The sequence below is a fragment of the Lotus japonicus genome, chromosome 1 (genome assembly GCF_012489685.1).
Source record: "Lotus japonicus ecotype B-129 chromosome 1, LjGifu_v1.2".
NCBI classification, from domain to species: domain Eukaryota; kingdom Viridiplantae; phylum Streptophyta; class Magnoliopsida; order Fabales; family Fabaceae; genus Lotus; species Lotus japonicus.
The window spans coordinates 103419027-103434554 of record NC_080041.1 but is presented as its reverse complement, the minus strand read 5'-3'; the positions used below and the strand labels follow the sequence as shown (position 1 = coordinate 103434554).

The following is a 15528-nucleotide window of genomic DNA, read 5'->3' as shown; positions in this document are numbered from 1 at the left end:
TTGTACTATGTTTAAGATTTGTCTTTCTCACTGTAATCGTTAACGTCTTGCTGATCTATTTAAGTGATTTTTTAATAACTCACCAGTGCTACAATCTTGTTTCTAAAACCAAGTTAATTTTTCCCCTGACAAGATTGGATCGTTGTCCTACATCACATGCATACATAAGGCAGTCACTCTTTTTTTTTTGATAAGCAAAATAATTATATTGAAATGAAGTACAAGGGGTACTTCAACCCAATACAAATAATAAACAATAAGAGATTAACAGTAACAACATTGACAAAGGCAAGGATAAAAAACTTTCTACTGCTAAACTTACCCACCCGCTCCCTTGGAAATCGACTCTACAAAAGTGGCATCATTAAAACCTTATTAGGAAAAACCCCCTTGGGAAAACCTAATAAGGAAAAAGAGTACCACTTTTCTAGAATCAAAAGATAATTTCCAAGAAGAAACACAAACCCAGCCCACAAGAGAACCAACAAATAAGTGAAAAACCATCCATGATAGATCCTAATTTCATCACATCTTCATGTTCTGAACCTACTTGCTATGATCTTCAATTGCAATACACCCACTGTCTAAGAATAATTATCAACCAACTCCATATCCAATAGTGCTATATGTGAATATAACACGCTGCCAAGGATAATAACAGGAAGCCACCCCAGTTCTTATGTGGACATGAGACACACCCTAGGATTAGTTTTCCATTCAAACCATGAATAGGAAAAATTATCCACTCTTGCAGTTAGCCACTGCCATGCTTTTAGCTGAACCTGCTCCAGGATTTGTGCTTTATCTAGCTCCCCCCCCACTAAAAATGACCCTGTTCCGTACACACCAAATTGACCATACAGTGGCCATCCAAATTGCAGTTTCTGCTAGCTTCTGAGATTTACTAATTCCAATCACCGGAAATTGCAATAAGTGTATCCTTGGATCAGCAACTTGAGCAATAGACACCCCCAACCAAGCAAAGCATTCATACCAAATAGCCATTGACTCAGAACACGTAAAGAGCAAGTGTGAGCAAGTTTCTACCTCCAATCTGCAGAACGCACATTTAGCATCATCCACATCTCTGAGTATCTGTCTCCTGAGCAAATTATCGCGAGTTTGCAGCCTTCCCAGCATAGCTCTCCACACAAACGCCTTAATATTTGAAGGGACCTGTGTTGCCCAAATCCATTGAAAAACAGAATCTGGTTCCAATAAATATTGTTCCTGTAAGAAAACATAGGATGAGTTAACTGAATAATTGCCATCCCCTTCCAACTTCCATGTCCACCTATTAACAAAGCGGAAGTTTCTTGATTGATTGCAGAGAAAACTGAGAATGTATTGAATGAATATAAAATCTACTGTTATTACAAGCTTTATACTAAGAGAGTTGTTAAGCAAACTCTAACTAACCGGTTAACAACTTAACCAGATATCTAACAAACTAAACTAACCATAGTAGAGCTAACCATGGTTAACTACCTAAGGTGGTAAGCTAACACTATCTTATTCAACAGCCCCCCTCAAACTGGAGAATGGATGTTATGCATCCCCAGTTTGGAGTAGATACTATGGAATGGGGCAAGGGTCAAAGGTTTTGTAAGAATGTCAGCAATTTGCAAAGAGGAAGACACTGGTAGAAGATGAATGAGTCCTTGTTGAAGCTTCTCACGGACTATGTGACAGTCGAGCTCAATATGCTTGGTCCTTTCGTGATAACTTGGGTTGTGAGCAATGTGCATAGCTGACTGATTATCACAATACATTGATACAGGAGTAGAATGAGAAACTTCTAGATCACGAAGAAGGTAATTGAGCCATTGTATCTCACACACTGTTGCTGCCATGGCCCGATATTCTGCTTCACAAGACGAATGAGATGTGGTTGTCTGCTTCTTTGACTTCCATGAAATCAGTGCACTACCAAGAAACACACAATAGCCAGTGATAGACTTTCGTGTATCCACACAACCAGCCCAATCAGAGTCACTAAATGCAGTTAAGGTAGTGGAAGATGTAGCTGGATAGAAAAGACCACAACCTGGAGTACCTTTGAGGTATCTCAGTACTATGTGAGCTGCTGCCTCATGAAGGTCTGTAGGAGAAGATAAAAACTGACTGAGTTGATTAACAACAAAGGCTATGTCAGGCCTTGTAGTTGTGAGATAAAGTAACCTGCCAATGAGCCTTCTATAAGAACCAATGTCATCAAGTGGTTTTCCTGTAGATACTCCAAGCTTATGAGAGTGATCCATTGGAGTAGAAGCAGGTTTGCAACCCAGCAAACCAGAATCTGAAATGAGTTCCAAAGTGTACTTTCTCTGATTTAGAACAATCCCAGCAGTAGATCTGGCAATCTCCAATCCTAAGAAGAACTTGGCTTCTCCTATATCTTTGATCCTAAACTGAGCATGAAGTGATTGTTTCACTGACACAATCTCAGTCATATCATTGCCTGTCAATAGGACATCATCCACATATAGAAGAAGAGCTGTGAATGAAGATGAAGTCTTCTTAACAAAGAGTGTATGATCTGCTGCACTTTGCTGGAATCCTAGCTGTTGAATGGCTTTACTAAGTGTAGAGAACCATTGTCTGCTTGCTTGCTTGAGTCCATACAGAGATTTCTGGAGCAAACACACTTGATTAGGCTTAGAACAGGACAACCCTTGTGGAAGTGACATATAGATTTCCTCATCTAAAGTGGCATGAAGGAATGCATTATCTACATCCAATTGATGTAAGAACCAGTTCTGAGAAGAAGCCAATGCTACAAGCACTCTGAGTGTAGTCATTTTTGCTACTGGTGAAAAGGTGTCCATGAAATCGATCCCTTCAATCTGGGTATAGCCTTTGACCACCAACCGAGCTTTATACCTCTCTATTGAACCATCTTGCTTGTGCTTGATTTTGTAAACCCATTTGCATCCAATGGGAACCTTGTCATGAGGTTTGTCTACCAAAATCCATGTGTTATTTCTCTCTAGTGCTTCCAGCTCTTGATCACTGGCTTTTCGCCAGCATTCGTGTTTAACAGCCTCAAAGTAATGTGTAGGTTCAACAGCAGTAGTAATGTTCATAACAAAGGTTTGATAATTTGAACCCAAATGCTCATAAGAAATAACACTAGAGAGAGGATAAGGATTACCCTTGCTTGTAGTGTCTGGCACAGCAGTAGAGACAGCCAAATTGCAATGGTAGTCCTGGAGATAAGAAGGTGGTTTCCTGGTTCGATGTGATGTTTGCTGGATAACACCTTGTGCTGGAGCCAAACTAGCTGGCACTGGTTGTACTATAGGTGTCTCGGGTGAAACAATGGGTGAATAATCAAATGGCTCTTTTGATGAAAAATTAGGTAAAGGCAAAGTACTATCAGTGGTACTCTCAAGAGAAGATGATGCTGATATTTTGTATGGAAATACATTTTCATGAAAGACAACATTCCTAGAAACTGAGATGGCTCTAGTTCCTAGATCATAGACCACATACCCTTTGGTACCCGCTTTATATCCAAGAAAGATACACTTTTTAACTCTAGGATCAAACTTAGTCCTATGACTTGTAAGTGTGGAGACAAAACAAAGGGATCCAAAGACTTTGAGATGGGACAAGTCAGGTAGCTCTTGGTACAAAAGTTGGTAAGGGCACTTATGTCCCAACACTGGTGTAGGCAACCTGTTTATTAAAAACACAGCATGTGCTATAGCATAGGTCCAGAAAGAAGTAGGTAGGCTGGCTTGGAAAAGTAAAGCTCGAGCCACATTCAGGATATGTTGGTGTTTCCTCTCAACAATAGAATTTTGTTGAGGGGTTTCCACACAACTAGTTTGATGTGTGATTCCTTTTGAAGCATAAAACTGAGGAATATCAAATTCTTTACCATTGTCACTTCTTATGGTTTTAATGGTAGTGGCAAACTGATTTTCTACTAGAACACAAAAATCTTGAATAAGAGGTCTCACCTCTGCTTTGGATTTAAGCAGATAAACCCAAGTATGTCTAGTAAAATCATCAACTATTGTGAGAAAGTAAGAAAAACCATTAAGTGAAACAGTAGACACAGGACCCCAAATATCAGCATGAACCAATTGAAAAATAGCTGAAGAACAAGAATTACTCAAAGGAAAACTCAATTTTCTTTGCTTTGCAAGAGGACAAATGTCACAAACTTGCTCTTTATTACACTCAATGTAAGGAAATAGGTCTCTAATGGACTGCCCTTTTACAAAAGATGGATGGCCTAGCCTAAAATGCCAAAGGTTATGCATACTAGGTATGAAATTACAAGCTAAGTTTGTATTATCAACAATAGATTCCGGAACTGAAACAGAGTTACAAATGGCTTTGGTAGAAGACCTGGGATTTCCTTTCATGAGTAGATATAGGCCTTTGACTGCTCTAGCTGTGCCAATCCTCTTGTAAGCAATGGAATCCTGTATAATACAATCATCATCTTCAAAAGTCAGTTTATACTTCAGGCATTTAACTAACTTATGAACAGAAATGAGATTGAATTCAAAGCTAGGTAAATACAACACATTGTGTAGCTCAAAGAAAGGTGTAATTTTTATAGTCCCTTTGATGGTGGCAGGAACAATGACACGATTTGGCAGAGAAACTTTCACAGGGGGAACATGTCTGTATGAACTGAAAGCTTCAAGCTTGTTGCAAATATGATATGTGGCTCCAGTGTCCAAGACCCAGATAGGATTGAGAAAATTACCATTATGAGTTGGAATTACTTGTGCCAATTTCTAATATGGTATCAGAGCCTATCCTAGATCCATTTGTTGTGTGGAGACCTCCCATATTTGGGCCACCCGTTGTTGTTCCCACGTTCCAGTCTGTTCAATCCTGGACGTGAGGGGGTGTGTTAGAAGTCCCACATTGGCTAGAGATAAGGCCAATCAAGTGTTTATAAGGGTTGTGCAAACCTCAACTCTTGAGCTAGCTTTTGTGGTTGAGTATAGGCCTCCCAATTTCTAATATGATCTGTGGCTCCAGTGTCCAAGACCCATATAGGATTGAGAAAATTACCATTATGAGTTGGAATTACTTGTGTGCATGAATTCACACTTGCTGTTCTTGACTCCTTCTGATCTTGTGTTGGTAGCAAAGCAAGCAAATTCTGATACTGGTCTGCAGTGAACCCAAAACGAGTATTTCCAGCATCCTTGCCCTCTTGATCATCATCATCTTGATGATCTCCATCTGTCTGAACCAGATTGGCTGATTTGCTGGCATACTTTGGATTCTTGAACTTGAAACCCGGAGGAAATCCATGCTTCTTGTAGCATTCCTCAACTGTGTGACCCATCTTGCCACAGTAGGAACATTTCTTGGAGTTATACTTGCTCCCTCCATAACCAGAAGATTGACCACAAGATTGGCCTTGACCCTGTACCCCCCTGGAATCGTTACCACCATGTTCTCTTGAGGCTAACAGAGCCTTCGAGCCAGAAACATTTTCAGACGAAAATTGTCGCTCTTGTTGAGCTATCATAGCAAAGACCCTATTCACATTAGGCAAATTATCTAGAAGCATCAATTGGGAACGAACACCCGAAAATTGATCATTCAACCCTCGAAGGAACCTCACCACTTGATTCTTGTTCCTTTCTTCAGCAATTTTCGTGATCGCACCACACGCACAAACAGGGTTACAGGTACAAATGGGTAGAGGATTGAGTATGTCTAATTCATCCCAAAGAGTCTTCATGCTTGTGTAAAACTTGGAAACAGAAGAATCACCTTGCTTTATGCTGAAGATTTCTTCTTGTAATTCTGAAATCCGAAATAGATCTGCTTGTGAAAATCGTTCTCTGAGTTCTTTCCACACATCTGCAGCTTTGTCACGCCATAGAATCGATTGGGCAATCTCCACGTTCATCGATTTGATGAGCCAGCTTAACACCATCATGTTGCAACGCTGCCAGTAGGGAAGAACGGGATGATCCTGCGGCGGTTCTCCGATCGTGCCGTCGACGAATCCCAGCTTGTTCTTCGTCATCAGACTCATCTTCATTGCACGAGCCCAGTTGTGGTAGTTTCCATCTGAAAGTGGAGGAGAAACCAGAACGGTAGAAGGGCTCTCGTTGGGATGGATGTAGAGAGCGTGTGAGGCGGTTTGTGCATCTTGCACAGAGAACGGGTATGGCGTCGCGATCGCCGCCATGGGAGCGCGCAGCAGAGCTCTCTCTAAGAGAGCTCTGATACCATAACAAAGCGGAAGTTTCTTGATTGATTGCAGAGAAAACTGAGAATGTATTGAATGAATATAAAATCTACTGTTATTACAAGCTTTATACTAAGAGAGTTGTTAAGCAAACTCTAACTAACCGGTTAACAACTTAACCAGATATCTAACAAACTAAACTAACCATAGTAGAGCTAACCATGGTTAACTACCTAAGGTGGTAAGCTAACACTATCTTATTCAACACCTATCCTTCTTTTCTGCTACCAACCGTGCACCACGAATTATCTCCACTAATTCTGCCAACCAAGCTATCTCCCGGCCTTGCAATGCCCTCCTCCACCGGAATGTCCATAGCCACTCCCCATTGTCCCAATGACCCATGTTGCTTACATATTCACGCTTTTGACAAGATAAATTGTACAAGCGTTTAAAACGGGACTGCAGGCTTCCTGAACCAAGCCAATTTTCATCCCAAAATTTTGTTTCATTCCCTTCACACACAGTTTTGTGTAAACTATCTTGGAACCAAGGCCAGCCACCTTCCACAGTAATCGCTTGAATCTCCTTGCACCACATGGATTCACCACAAGTACTACTGTTGGCCTTAACCACACGACACCATAAAGCATCTGGCTCCGTCAAGAACCGCCATTTCCATTTTCCTAACAAAGCCATGTTAAACAGTCTCCAATCCTTGATGCCAAGCCCCCCATGATCCTTTGGTTTACACACCTCCGACCATTTAACCCAATTTATTTTATGTTCCGCATCAACTCCCCCCCAAAGGAACCGTCTCATAATGCCAGTACATATCTCAAGCACACCAACCGGAATTTTAAAGAATGATAAGAAAAATAACGGTAGTGCGGATAATACACTCTGAATGAGACATACCCTACCTCCAAAGGATATATGCTTCTGTTTCCATGATGAAAGCCTCCCTCTCATCTTTTTAATAACCGGTTCCCATGAAGCCAAGCTCCTCAATCTGCCTCCGACAGGTATTCCCAGGTACACAAAGGGAATAGTCATTAATTTACAATGAAGAATAGAAGCAAACCTCCCTAGGCAATCCCGATCAACTGCCACTCCGGCTATCTTACTCTTATGAAAATTTACCTTTAGCCCAGAAATAAGCTCAAAGCAACGCAAGATACATTTAATAATTTGCACATTCTGCAGTATTGCCTCTCCTACAAATACAGTATCGTCTGCAAACTGAAGCATAGAAATATTAATACATGAATTTCCTCCAAAACTGAACTCCTTAAATCTGCCCAAGCTCACTGCCTGTGAAAAAAATCTATTGAGACCCTCAGCCACAATCAGGAATAAAAATGGAGCGAGGGGATCGCCCTGGCGGAGGCCTTTACTCATAGTGAACTCCTGACATGGGCTCCCATTCACTAGCACAGAGACCGAAGCCGATTGGATACAACTCATTATCCAGTTAATCCATTTTTTACTAAACTTCAATCTCCCCATCATATATTCTAAAAAATTCCACCTTACCGAATCATACGCCTTCTCATAATCGACTTTAAAGAGCAGTGTTGGTTTCTTTAGTTTCTTTGCTCCATGGAGTACTTCATTTACCACTACCACGCTATCAAGCATATTCCGACCTCCAAGAAAAGCAAACTGATTGTTACTGATAACCTTCGGTAACACCTTCGCCAACCTTAATGCCAACAGCTTTGAAACCAACTTATACATACACCCAATTAAAGATATAGGTCGAAAATCATTTAAGCTAAGAGGAGAATTTACCTTCGGAATCAATGCAATGAATGATGCATTACTTCCCTTTGGCCACCTTCCCCTACTCCAGTCACTCTTGATCACCTTTGTGACCAAAGCTAATCACCTTGTTGTCTAACTCGGACTTATGTATTACTTGCCTGAGTGGCAAATCTATGCAGACTGTGATTTTGTGAGCTTGGAAGCATTATTGTTTCAGTATCTTTGCTGTTTATAATTAGAGTGAAAACTGTCTTTTTAAGCTTTTGACACTTGACTTCTGGCCCTTGGAAGACTTTACTAACAAAGTACACCGGCTTTTGCCCCTCATGTGTGTCTCTGACGAATACAACACTTACTACTACCTCTTCATTGATTACTAAGTAAACAATCAACATGTTGGATGGATCCTCTTGGGCCTAAAAGGAGATGAATTAAATTAAGGGATCACCCATGCACATTGGATTAAAGAGAAAACCATAAATGGATTGAACACCACATCTTCACCAAAAATCTTAAGGTATTAGGCGTATGAGACCTCTCACTTATAAAGTGCTCAAAATTATCGTTATCTTGCAATGTGAGACTTACTCACACTTGATATCACAACAATCTCCCTTTCAAGTGAGTCTATCTCAAACGAAAGTGAAAGCCTTCAAATGTTGGGCCTCCTAATACTTTCACTGTCGTAAGGTTGATTACCAAGACTCATCGCCTGATCACAACATTGCTAGGAAGACTTTCGACACAAGGAGTCGGTCACCATGGTCAAATAACCATCGTCTCTGATACCACTGTTAGGCCTAAAAGGAGATGATTTAAACTATGATGAATCATCTACATTAGGCATTAAAGAGTAAACCACAAACAAATTTGACACCACATCTTCACCCAAAACCTTAAAATATTAGGTGTATGGATCATCTCATTATAAAGTACTTAATATTATCCTTATGTTCCAGTGTAGGACTTACTCATAATAGATCTGACCTAGAGAGAATTGGTAGAAATATGAGTCAATAAGAATTCCTCAAGAATTAAATTTTCTCGAGTTAAACAAATGAATTTAAGTTTAAATTGGAAGAGAAATCAGCCAATTACGCAAGTTTTTTTTTTAAAATAATCAATTACGTAAGTTGATTGGAACTAAATGGATGGATAGGTACTATTTTTTCATTTCCCAACTTTTTAATAGTGAACCAATGTGACACTTGACTTTGAGTTTTTTTTTCTTACATAGAAAATTCGATTTTAACCGTGAATTATTCATATTATAATGGAGCTAACTTTTTTAATAAGAATTTTTTCAATCAACAAGACTCGAACATGAAATATGGCTTAAGGAGAATAAAAAATGGTAAACGTGATACTTGACTTTGATTTTTCTGTGATTACTGATTACAAGTATTCTTTATCACAGTGAAATTAACTCTTCTAATTGAGATTTTTTCCATCAATAAGATTACAATCTGAGACATTATTTAAGAAGAATAAAAAATGTATCATTTTAACTAATCATCTATTGGTACTCTTGACTTGGACTGTTTAATTCAGTTTGATACTACATTTGAAGATTGATTGGTGCACAAGGAACTGTACTAAAATATTAGATATTTTAAAACATAGTTTTTGTAGCAAGTTGGAGACAGTAAAACGAGGGTGAGATTAGTCATAGAGATCGCAGCCACACCCACATCATTGTTTGTTATAATTAATATATTTTACTCCAAAATTTGTCTTGTTTCATTCTCAAACCTCCAAAAAGCTGGTTCTGCTTTTTCCTCATTTCTCATTTCATTTGCATCCAACAACACAACACAACAACGTTATCTGCGCACAGAAAAGTCAAAATACACCGTACAGTGCTTTTTTGGCTTCTACTGTCCTTTGCAGATCTTGCAGAAGTTGCAGTTCAACCCTTGTTCTGCTTCTTCTTCTACTTCACTTCAGAGTTTTCTTGGCTGTTCTTGATCATATCCAGGAGGTATGTGCCAACTTCATGCCCTCCATCTGCTTGCTATTATGCTCCTGTGAATTTCTTCTGGGGTTGCTTTATTTATGATTGATCTTTCTTTAATCGGTTTTGCTTAGCATCTATGACAAAAAAGAGTGTTTTTATTTTTATTTTCTTCTGATTTTTGCTTTTTTTGGGTTTATGCAGCTCAGCCATATGTACTTTTGTTTTTGGATTGGGTTGGTGAGTCCTGCTAAGCTTGTTTTGGTAATTTGAAGTTCTGGGTAGGTGTGTGATTTATTGATTGGGTTTTCTAGAGAAGGAAGTTTTGATCTTGATTTTGGAGGTGAAGGATTGGTTTTGGTGATTGTTCTTATTCTTCTCCATGGCTTTTGAGGAGTCTGAGCATGTGATTCCAGAGCTGGAAAGGGAGGAGAATTTGATTGCTGCAGCAAGGCATATTGTGAAGGCATTAGGTTCAAATAAGCACCTTACTAGTGATGCCAAGAAAGTTCTGGCAGATCTTGGCTCACAGTTGTCCTCCATGACCATGCACAGTGAGAAGGAGGAGAGGAAGCAAGGCCGAAAGAACGATGATATCGACGAGGATGACGAAGGGGAGGAAGAGGAAGAAGAGGAAGAGGGTGTTAGTGCTGCTGAACAAAGGCTTGGTGAGATTCAGGAGAAAATAATGAGATGGGAGGAAGATCAGGCCATGATTTGGGATTTGGGGCCTGAAGAAGCATCTGAATATCTGAATGCTGCTAATGAAGCGCGCAGGTTGATCGAGAAGCTGGAGAGTATGCAGTTGAGTAAAGAGGACCAAGAATACAAGTTAATGCAGAAGGCTTATAGTGTTCTTCAAACAGCTATGGCAAGGCTTGAAGAAGAGTTCAGGAACCTGCTTATCCTGAACAGGCAACCTTTTGAACCGGAATATGTCTCTTTTCGGTCCATTGAGGAAGATGCTGTTGATGGAAACTCTTTTGTCTCTATAGGTGATGAATCATTTGAGGAATCACTACGAAGAGACAGTGTCAGCAGAGCCTCTGAGGAGCATGTCATTGATTTAGTTCATCCAGCTGTGATCCCAGATCTCAGGTGCATTGCAAACCTGCTGTTTGCTTCTAACTATGTCCAGGAATGTTCCCATGCTTACACCATTGTCCGCGGCGACGCATTAGACGAGTGCCTCTTCATTCTTGAAATGGAAAGGCTCAGTATTGAGGATGTCTTGAAAATGGAGTGGGGTCCTTTGAATTCAAAGATAAAAAGATGGATTTGGGCTGTGAAAATATTTGTCAGGGTGTATCTTGCAAGTGAGAAGTGGCTTAGTGAACAGATTTTCGGGGAGGGTGAGCCTGTGAGTCAAGCTTGTTTTGTTAATGCATCCAAGCCTTCAATCTTGCAGCTTCTGAATTTCGGCGAAGCCATGTCTATTGGCCCTCACCAGCCTGAAAAATTGTTCCGTATCCTTGACATGTATGAAGTTCTAGCAGATCTTATGCCAGACATTGATGTTTTGTACTCAGATGAGGTTGGTTCCTCAGTGAAAATTGAATGTCATGAGGTTCTAAAGAGATTAGGTGATTGCGTGAAGGCAACATTCATTGAATTTGAAAATGCCATTGCATCGAATGCGTCAACAGCCCCTTTTGTAGGTGGTGGAATACATCCTTTGACAAGGTATGTTATGAATTATCTTAGGACTCTCACCGACTACAGTGAAACACTCAACCTGCTTCTGAAGGATCAAGAAGATGATGACGCGATTTCGCTATCACCTGATATGAGCCCGGGTACAGAGGAAGATAGCAGAAGCCAGGGATCTCCAGATAGAGCTTCCTCAATGACTCTCCACTTCATATCAGTTGCTTCAATCTTGGAATGCAACCTTGAGGACAAGTCCAAGTTATACAAAGAAATTCCCTTGCAGCACTTGTTCTTAATGAACAACTTGCATTACATGGCTGAAAAGGTTAAAGGGTCGGAGCTCAGGATCATATATGGAGATGGGTGGATTAGAAAGCACAACTGGAAGTTTCAGGAGCATGCAATGAAATATGAAAGGTCTACTTGGATTTCCATTCTCAACTTTCTCAAAGATGAGGGAATTCATGTTCCCGGTACGAGTTCAGTCTCGAAAAGCCTTCTTAAGGAGAAGTTAAGAAGCTTCTACCTTGGCTTTGAGGATGTGTACAGGATCCAAACAGCTTGGCTTATCCCTGATGTTCAGCTTCGCGAAGACTTGAGGATTTCTATATCTGTCAAAGTGATCCAAGCTTATAGGACATTTGTTGGAAGAAATAGTAGTCACATAAGTGACAAACACCTTAAGTACAGTGCTGATGATTTGGAAAACTATCTTTTGGATTTCTTTGAAGGGTCTCCAAAGTTGTTGCAAAATCCCCATAGGAGGTGATAATAGCAGATAGGCGAGAATAATCTTGTTCTTTATTTAACAAAGATTTGTATGTGGTCACAAACAGGTTAGGTTCCTGCCAAAACCTTCTTGTTCCACTTAGTGTGCATTATATGTAATGACTGTAAAATTTTCAGTGATGCTGCTATTTTGCAATGTATTCTTTAGATTGCTTGATTTCTAATCAAAATAGGAGATATGCTTGTTGTTTCTTTTCTCTTTGAATTTTTTGCATCTGAAACATTCAATAAGGGCTTGTTTGGTCAAGTAGCTTAATTAAGCGCTTATGACGAAGCGCTTGTTCGTAATCTAATTTGAGAAGCTTATTGAAATAGACTCAAATTAGGTTTAGATGTATGTATAAAGTATAAATGTTTATTCATAAACTAATTTGACTCATAAAAAAAAGCTCTAAATATGCCTGTTATAAACTATTTACACAAGCTGCATAAATGCTTATATAAGCTTAAATAAGCTATTTCAAATGGATCTAAGGCCCAGTTTGGAAGAGCTTATTTGAGCTTATCTGACAGCATAAGCTCTTATGCCAGTGTTTGGGAGAGCTTATGCAAACAGCTTATGGTCTGCCATAAGCTATTTTCAGCTTATTTTCATAAGCTACTCAGGATAGCTTATGAAAAACAGCTTATGCTTATACACAGCTTATTTTTAATTTATTTCAATAAATTTTTAAAAATAGCTTATGAATAAGCGCTTATGTCATAAGCGCTTATGACCATAAGCGCTTAATTAAGCTGTTTATCCAAACGGGGCCTAAATCTGTAAAGATTGGGAAAATTAAAGCAGGGTTCTATTTTTAATTTCTCTTATAATTCCAACACCGGAGGAGGGTTTTAACTTGCCGATGACTTCATGTTTAAATATGACCATAAACTAAGTCAAATAATGTTACTGCAGTTAATGGTCCTGAAAGAAACCTATGTTGATCAAAATCTTGAAATACTGGTTGAAATTGTCTTTGATAGGGCAAGATTTAACATTGACTTTTGCTGATGAAAATGTCTGGAAACTAGGGATTTGATTTGAAGTCAACTTGAGAATTTCATGTCAGATGCATCCACCAAGGGTTTGCAAATTTTAATCAATTTTCAATTGGGATTTTTTGGACCTTTCATTTTCTAGTCCAATAGCAAATTAGTCTTTCCACCTCAAAGGTGTAAATATGGACTGAACGAGACACTTCCTTGAGCAACTTGAAATCTTTTGAGGGTCCAATTTTCAGCATAGCTGGTCCATAACTAAATATTTATAATGGGGCATTGAATTTGGACCTAACACTTTTTGTCATGCATGTGAATTATACAGATAAGAAGCCCCACTGCCCCCAAAATAAAAGGAGTAAATTAATTGATGTACTGGAAAAAATAGGGTTTGTCTAAATGGCCTTGAGAAAGTTTGGGTTAAATAATTTATCATCCAATCACATTAAAGATAAGTGAGTTGAAATTTTTATATTTTATTTTTTAATTTATTTCCAACTCACTTATCTCCAATGTAATTGAATGATGAGTTATTTAACCCAAACTTTCTCATGAGTCATTTAAACAACCCCGGAAAAATGGGTAGAGATAGAAAAATAAAAGATGTGGTATGTAATATTATTTGCACTTGATTCCATTATATGTTGTTATAAGACTAACTGATGTGATATATAATATAATATGATACGAAAAGAGAGATAGAGAACAAATAATAAGATTAGTGAAAAACAGAAGTATTATTAAGAGTCTGTATTTTTTTGGTACTTGTTGGCTCTAGTGCTAATAGCGTTTACACTCACTTCAAGGTAAAAAGTGACGAAACTCTACTAATTAATTGAGTTGAGTTTTTTTTCATGTTAACTCAACTTAATCAAACATGTGAAAATTTGACTTGATGGGCGAGCATATGTGGTTTCATATTTGCAACTGGTGAGATCGGACTGGTTCTTCACGGTCAGTATATTTTTGGCTATTAATAGCATGTTTGATCAACTTCTCCTTCCATAAGATCAAATTTGAAATTCAGAAGTTATTTAGTACGTAGAATCAATTGTAGAAGAATTTTCAAACATGCATTTCGATGCTTTGTATCAGAATTGATTATAACTTAAAATGAATTCTCGAATAAAACTAATCAATCGTGTAATTTTACAACATTATCTCGTAGAAATAGGTCTCATAGCTTTATTTGAATATACATCACTTTACCTTCAATTATACTTTTATTATAATTAATTTTACTAAAATTGATTCTTGCCACTATTATTTTTGAGAACCCTAATTCAAATATGCACGTTGTCTCGTTGAGGGCATCCACCTAGGCGTTGCCTAAAATAACAGCAACTTTTCCTTCTTCTTTCTTAGAAATTGTTGAATGCGAAAGGGACTTTGAATGAGTGATCAAATGGAAAACGTTTAAGGTCCTAATTGGCTGGCTTTATTTTTAGTGTAAGCTACCAGAAGCATATTAACATGTTCTTTCTTGTACTTACTTGTACATGCTAAATTGGCATTATTGTTATGTGGTAATGAGTGCTGTATGAAGATAAGACTCCCGTCATGTAGTTGTTCCTCTAAATAAAGAAAATACTCTTTCTTTGACCCACAAAAGTTGATGCCTTGAAATCCTGCGTTCTAATATATAGTATATATTATTTAATTTAGGTACAGAATATTTGGTATTGTGAATGGTGTTCCAAATTATTTTTTAATGCTTTAAGAAATTCTTATTAGTTAGTTAGTTACAACAAATCTAACCGTAGTTCTTGACCCAAACTATTTTATATTTTGTGGCCGAAATTTCGAACACTTGGATAGTTCATTTATGCAACCAGTTTACAGCAAGTATATATGGCTTTCTATTTGGAAAACCTCAAATCATAATTTGGGTGGAAGTTTGTTACCAGTATCTTTTGGTTAGTTTTTTTTCTTCTTTTTCCTTATCATAATTCTGATGAAATATGAAACTTCCATTAAATTGGCAAATGAAGAACGTTCAGTGCAATAGCATATGGAATACAAGAGAGAAGTTTATGACTTCGGTGAGCCTCTATTAAAAGGTACTGTAACATGGTTCATTTTCAATTAAAATCTAAATCTAAGAAAACAAAAAAAAGACTTTATCAAAGACTTGGAATAAATGAATACGGCAAAAATACGGTGCTTGCCTTGAATGCAATTAAAGCATAGGGGACAGGCGTTACTT

At 38.4% G+C, this 15528-nt stretch overlaps 3 protein-coding genes across 3 annotated transcripts; 1 reads left to right on the top strand and 2 right to left on the bottom strand.

Moving 5' to 3' along the window:
* Window positions 1-801: 801 nt before the first annotated feature.
* On the bottom strand, window positions 802-1478 carry LOC130716056 (uncharacterized). Its single transcript, XM_057566243.1, has 2 exons — window positions 1461-1478; window positions 802-1230 (listed from the first exon to the last, which is right to left on the bottom strand). Exons 1-2 carry the CDS (start codon window positions 1476-1478, stop codon window positions 802-804), a joined length of 447 nt encoding a protein of 148 aa, XP_057422226.1.
* A 2600-nt stretch (window positions 1479-4078) lies between these two features.
* LOC130732361 (uncharacterized) lies at window positions 4079-6355 on the bottom strand. Its single transcript, XM_057584424.1, has 2 exons — window positions 5044-6355; window positions 4079-4439 (listed from the first exon to the last, which is right to left on the bottom strand). Exons 1-2 carry the CDS (start codon window positions 6179-6181, stop codon window positions 4405-4407), a joined length of 1173 nt encoding a protein of 390 aa, XP_057440407.1. The 5' UTR covers window positions 6182-6355; the 3' UTR covers window positions 4079-4404.
* Window positions 6356-9674: 3319 nt separating this feature from the next.
* On the top strand, window positions 9675-12538 carry LOC130728609 (exocyst complex component EXO70E2). The gene is made up of 2 exons (XM_057580121.1): window positions 9675-9929; window positions 10107-12538. Exon 2 carries the CDS (start codon window positions 10285-10287, stop codon window positions 12319-12321), a length of 2037 nt encoding a protein of 678 aa, XP_057436104.1. The 5' UTR covers window positions 9675-9929; window positions 10107-10284; the 3' UTR covers window positions 12322-12538.
* Window positions 12539-15528: the final 2990 nt, after the last annotated feature.

Excerpts from the sequence above, each read along its gene's own strand:
- LOC130732361 (XM_057584424.1), bottom strand. The coding sequence starts at position 6,181 with ATGGCGGCGATCGCGACGCCATACCCGTTCTCTGTGCAAGATGCACAA. Across the intron at positions 4,440-5,043 it reads AGTAATTCCAACTCATAATG|GATTCCATTGCTTACAAGAG; the intron begins GTAATTTTCTCA and ends TGTATTATACAG.
- LOC130728609 (XM_057580121.1), top strand. The coding sequence starts at position 10,285 with ATGGCTTTTGAGGAGTCTGAGCATGTGATTCCAGAGCTGGAAAGGGAG.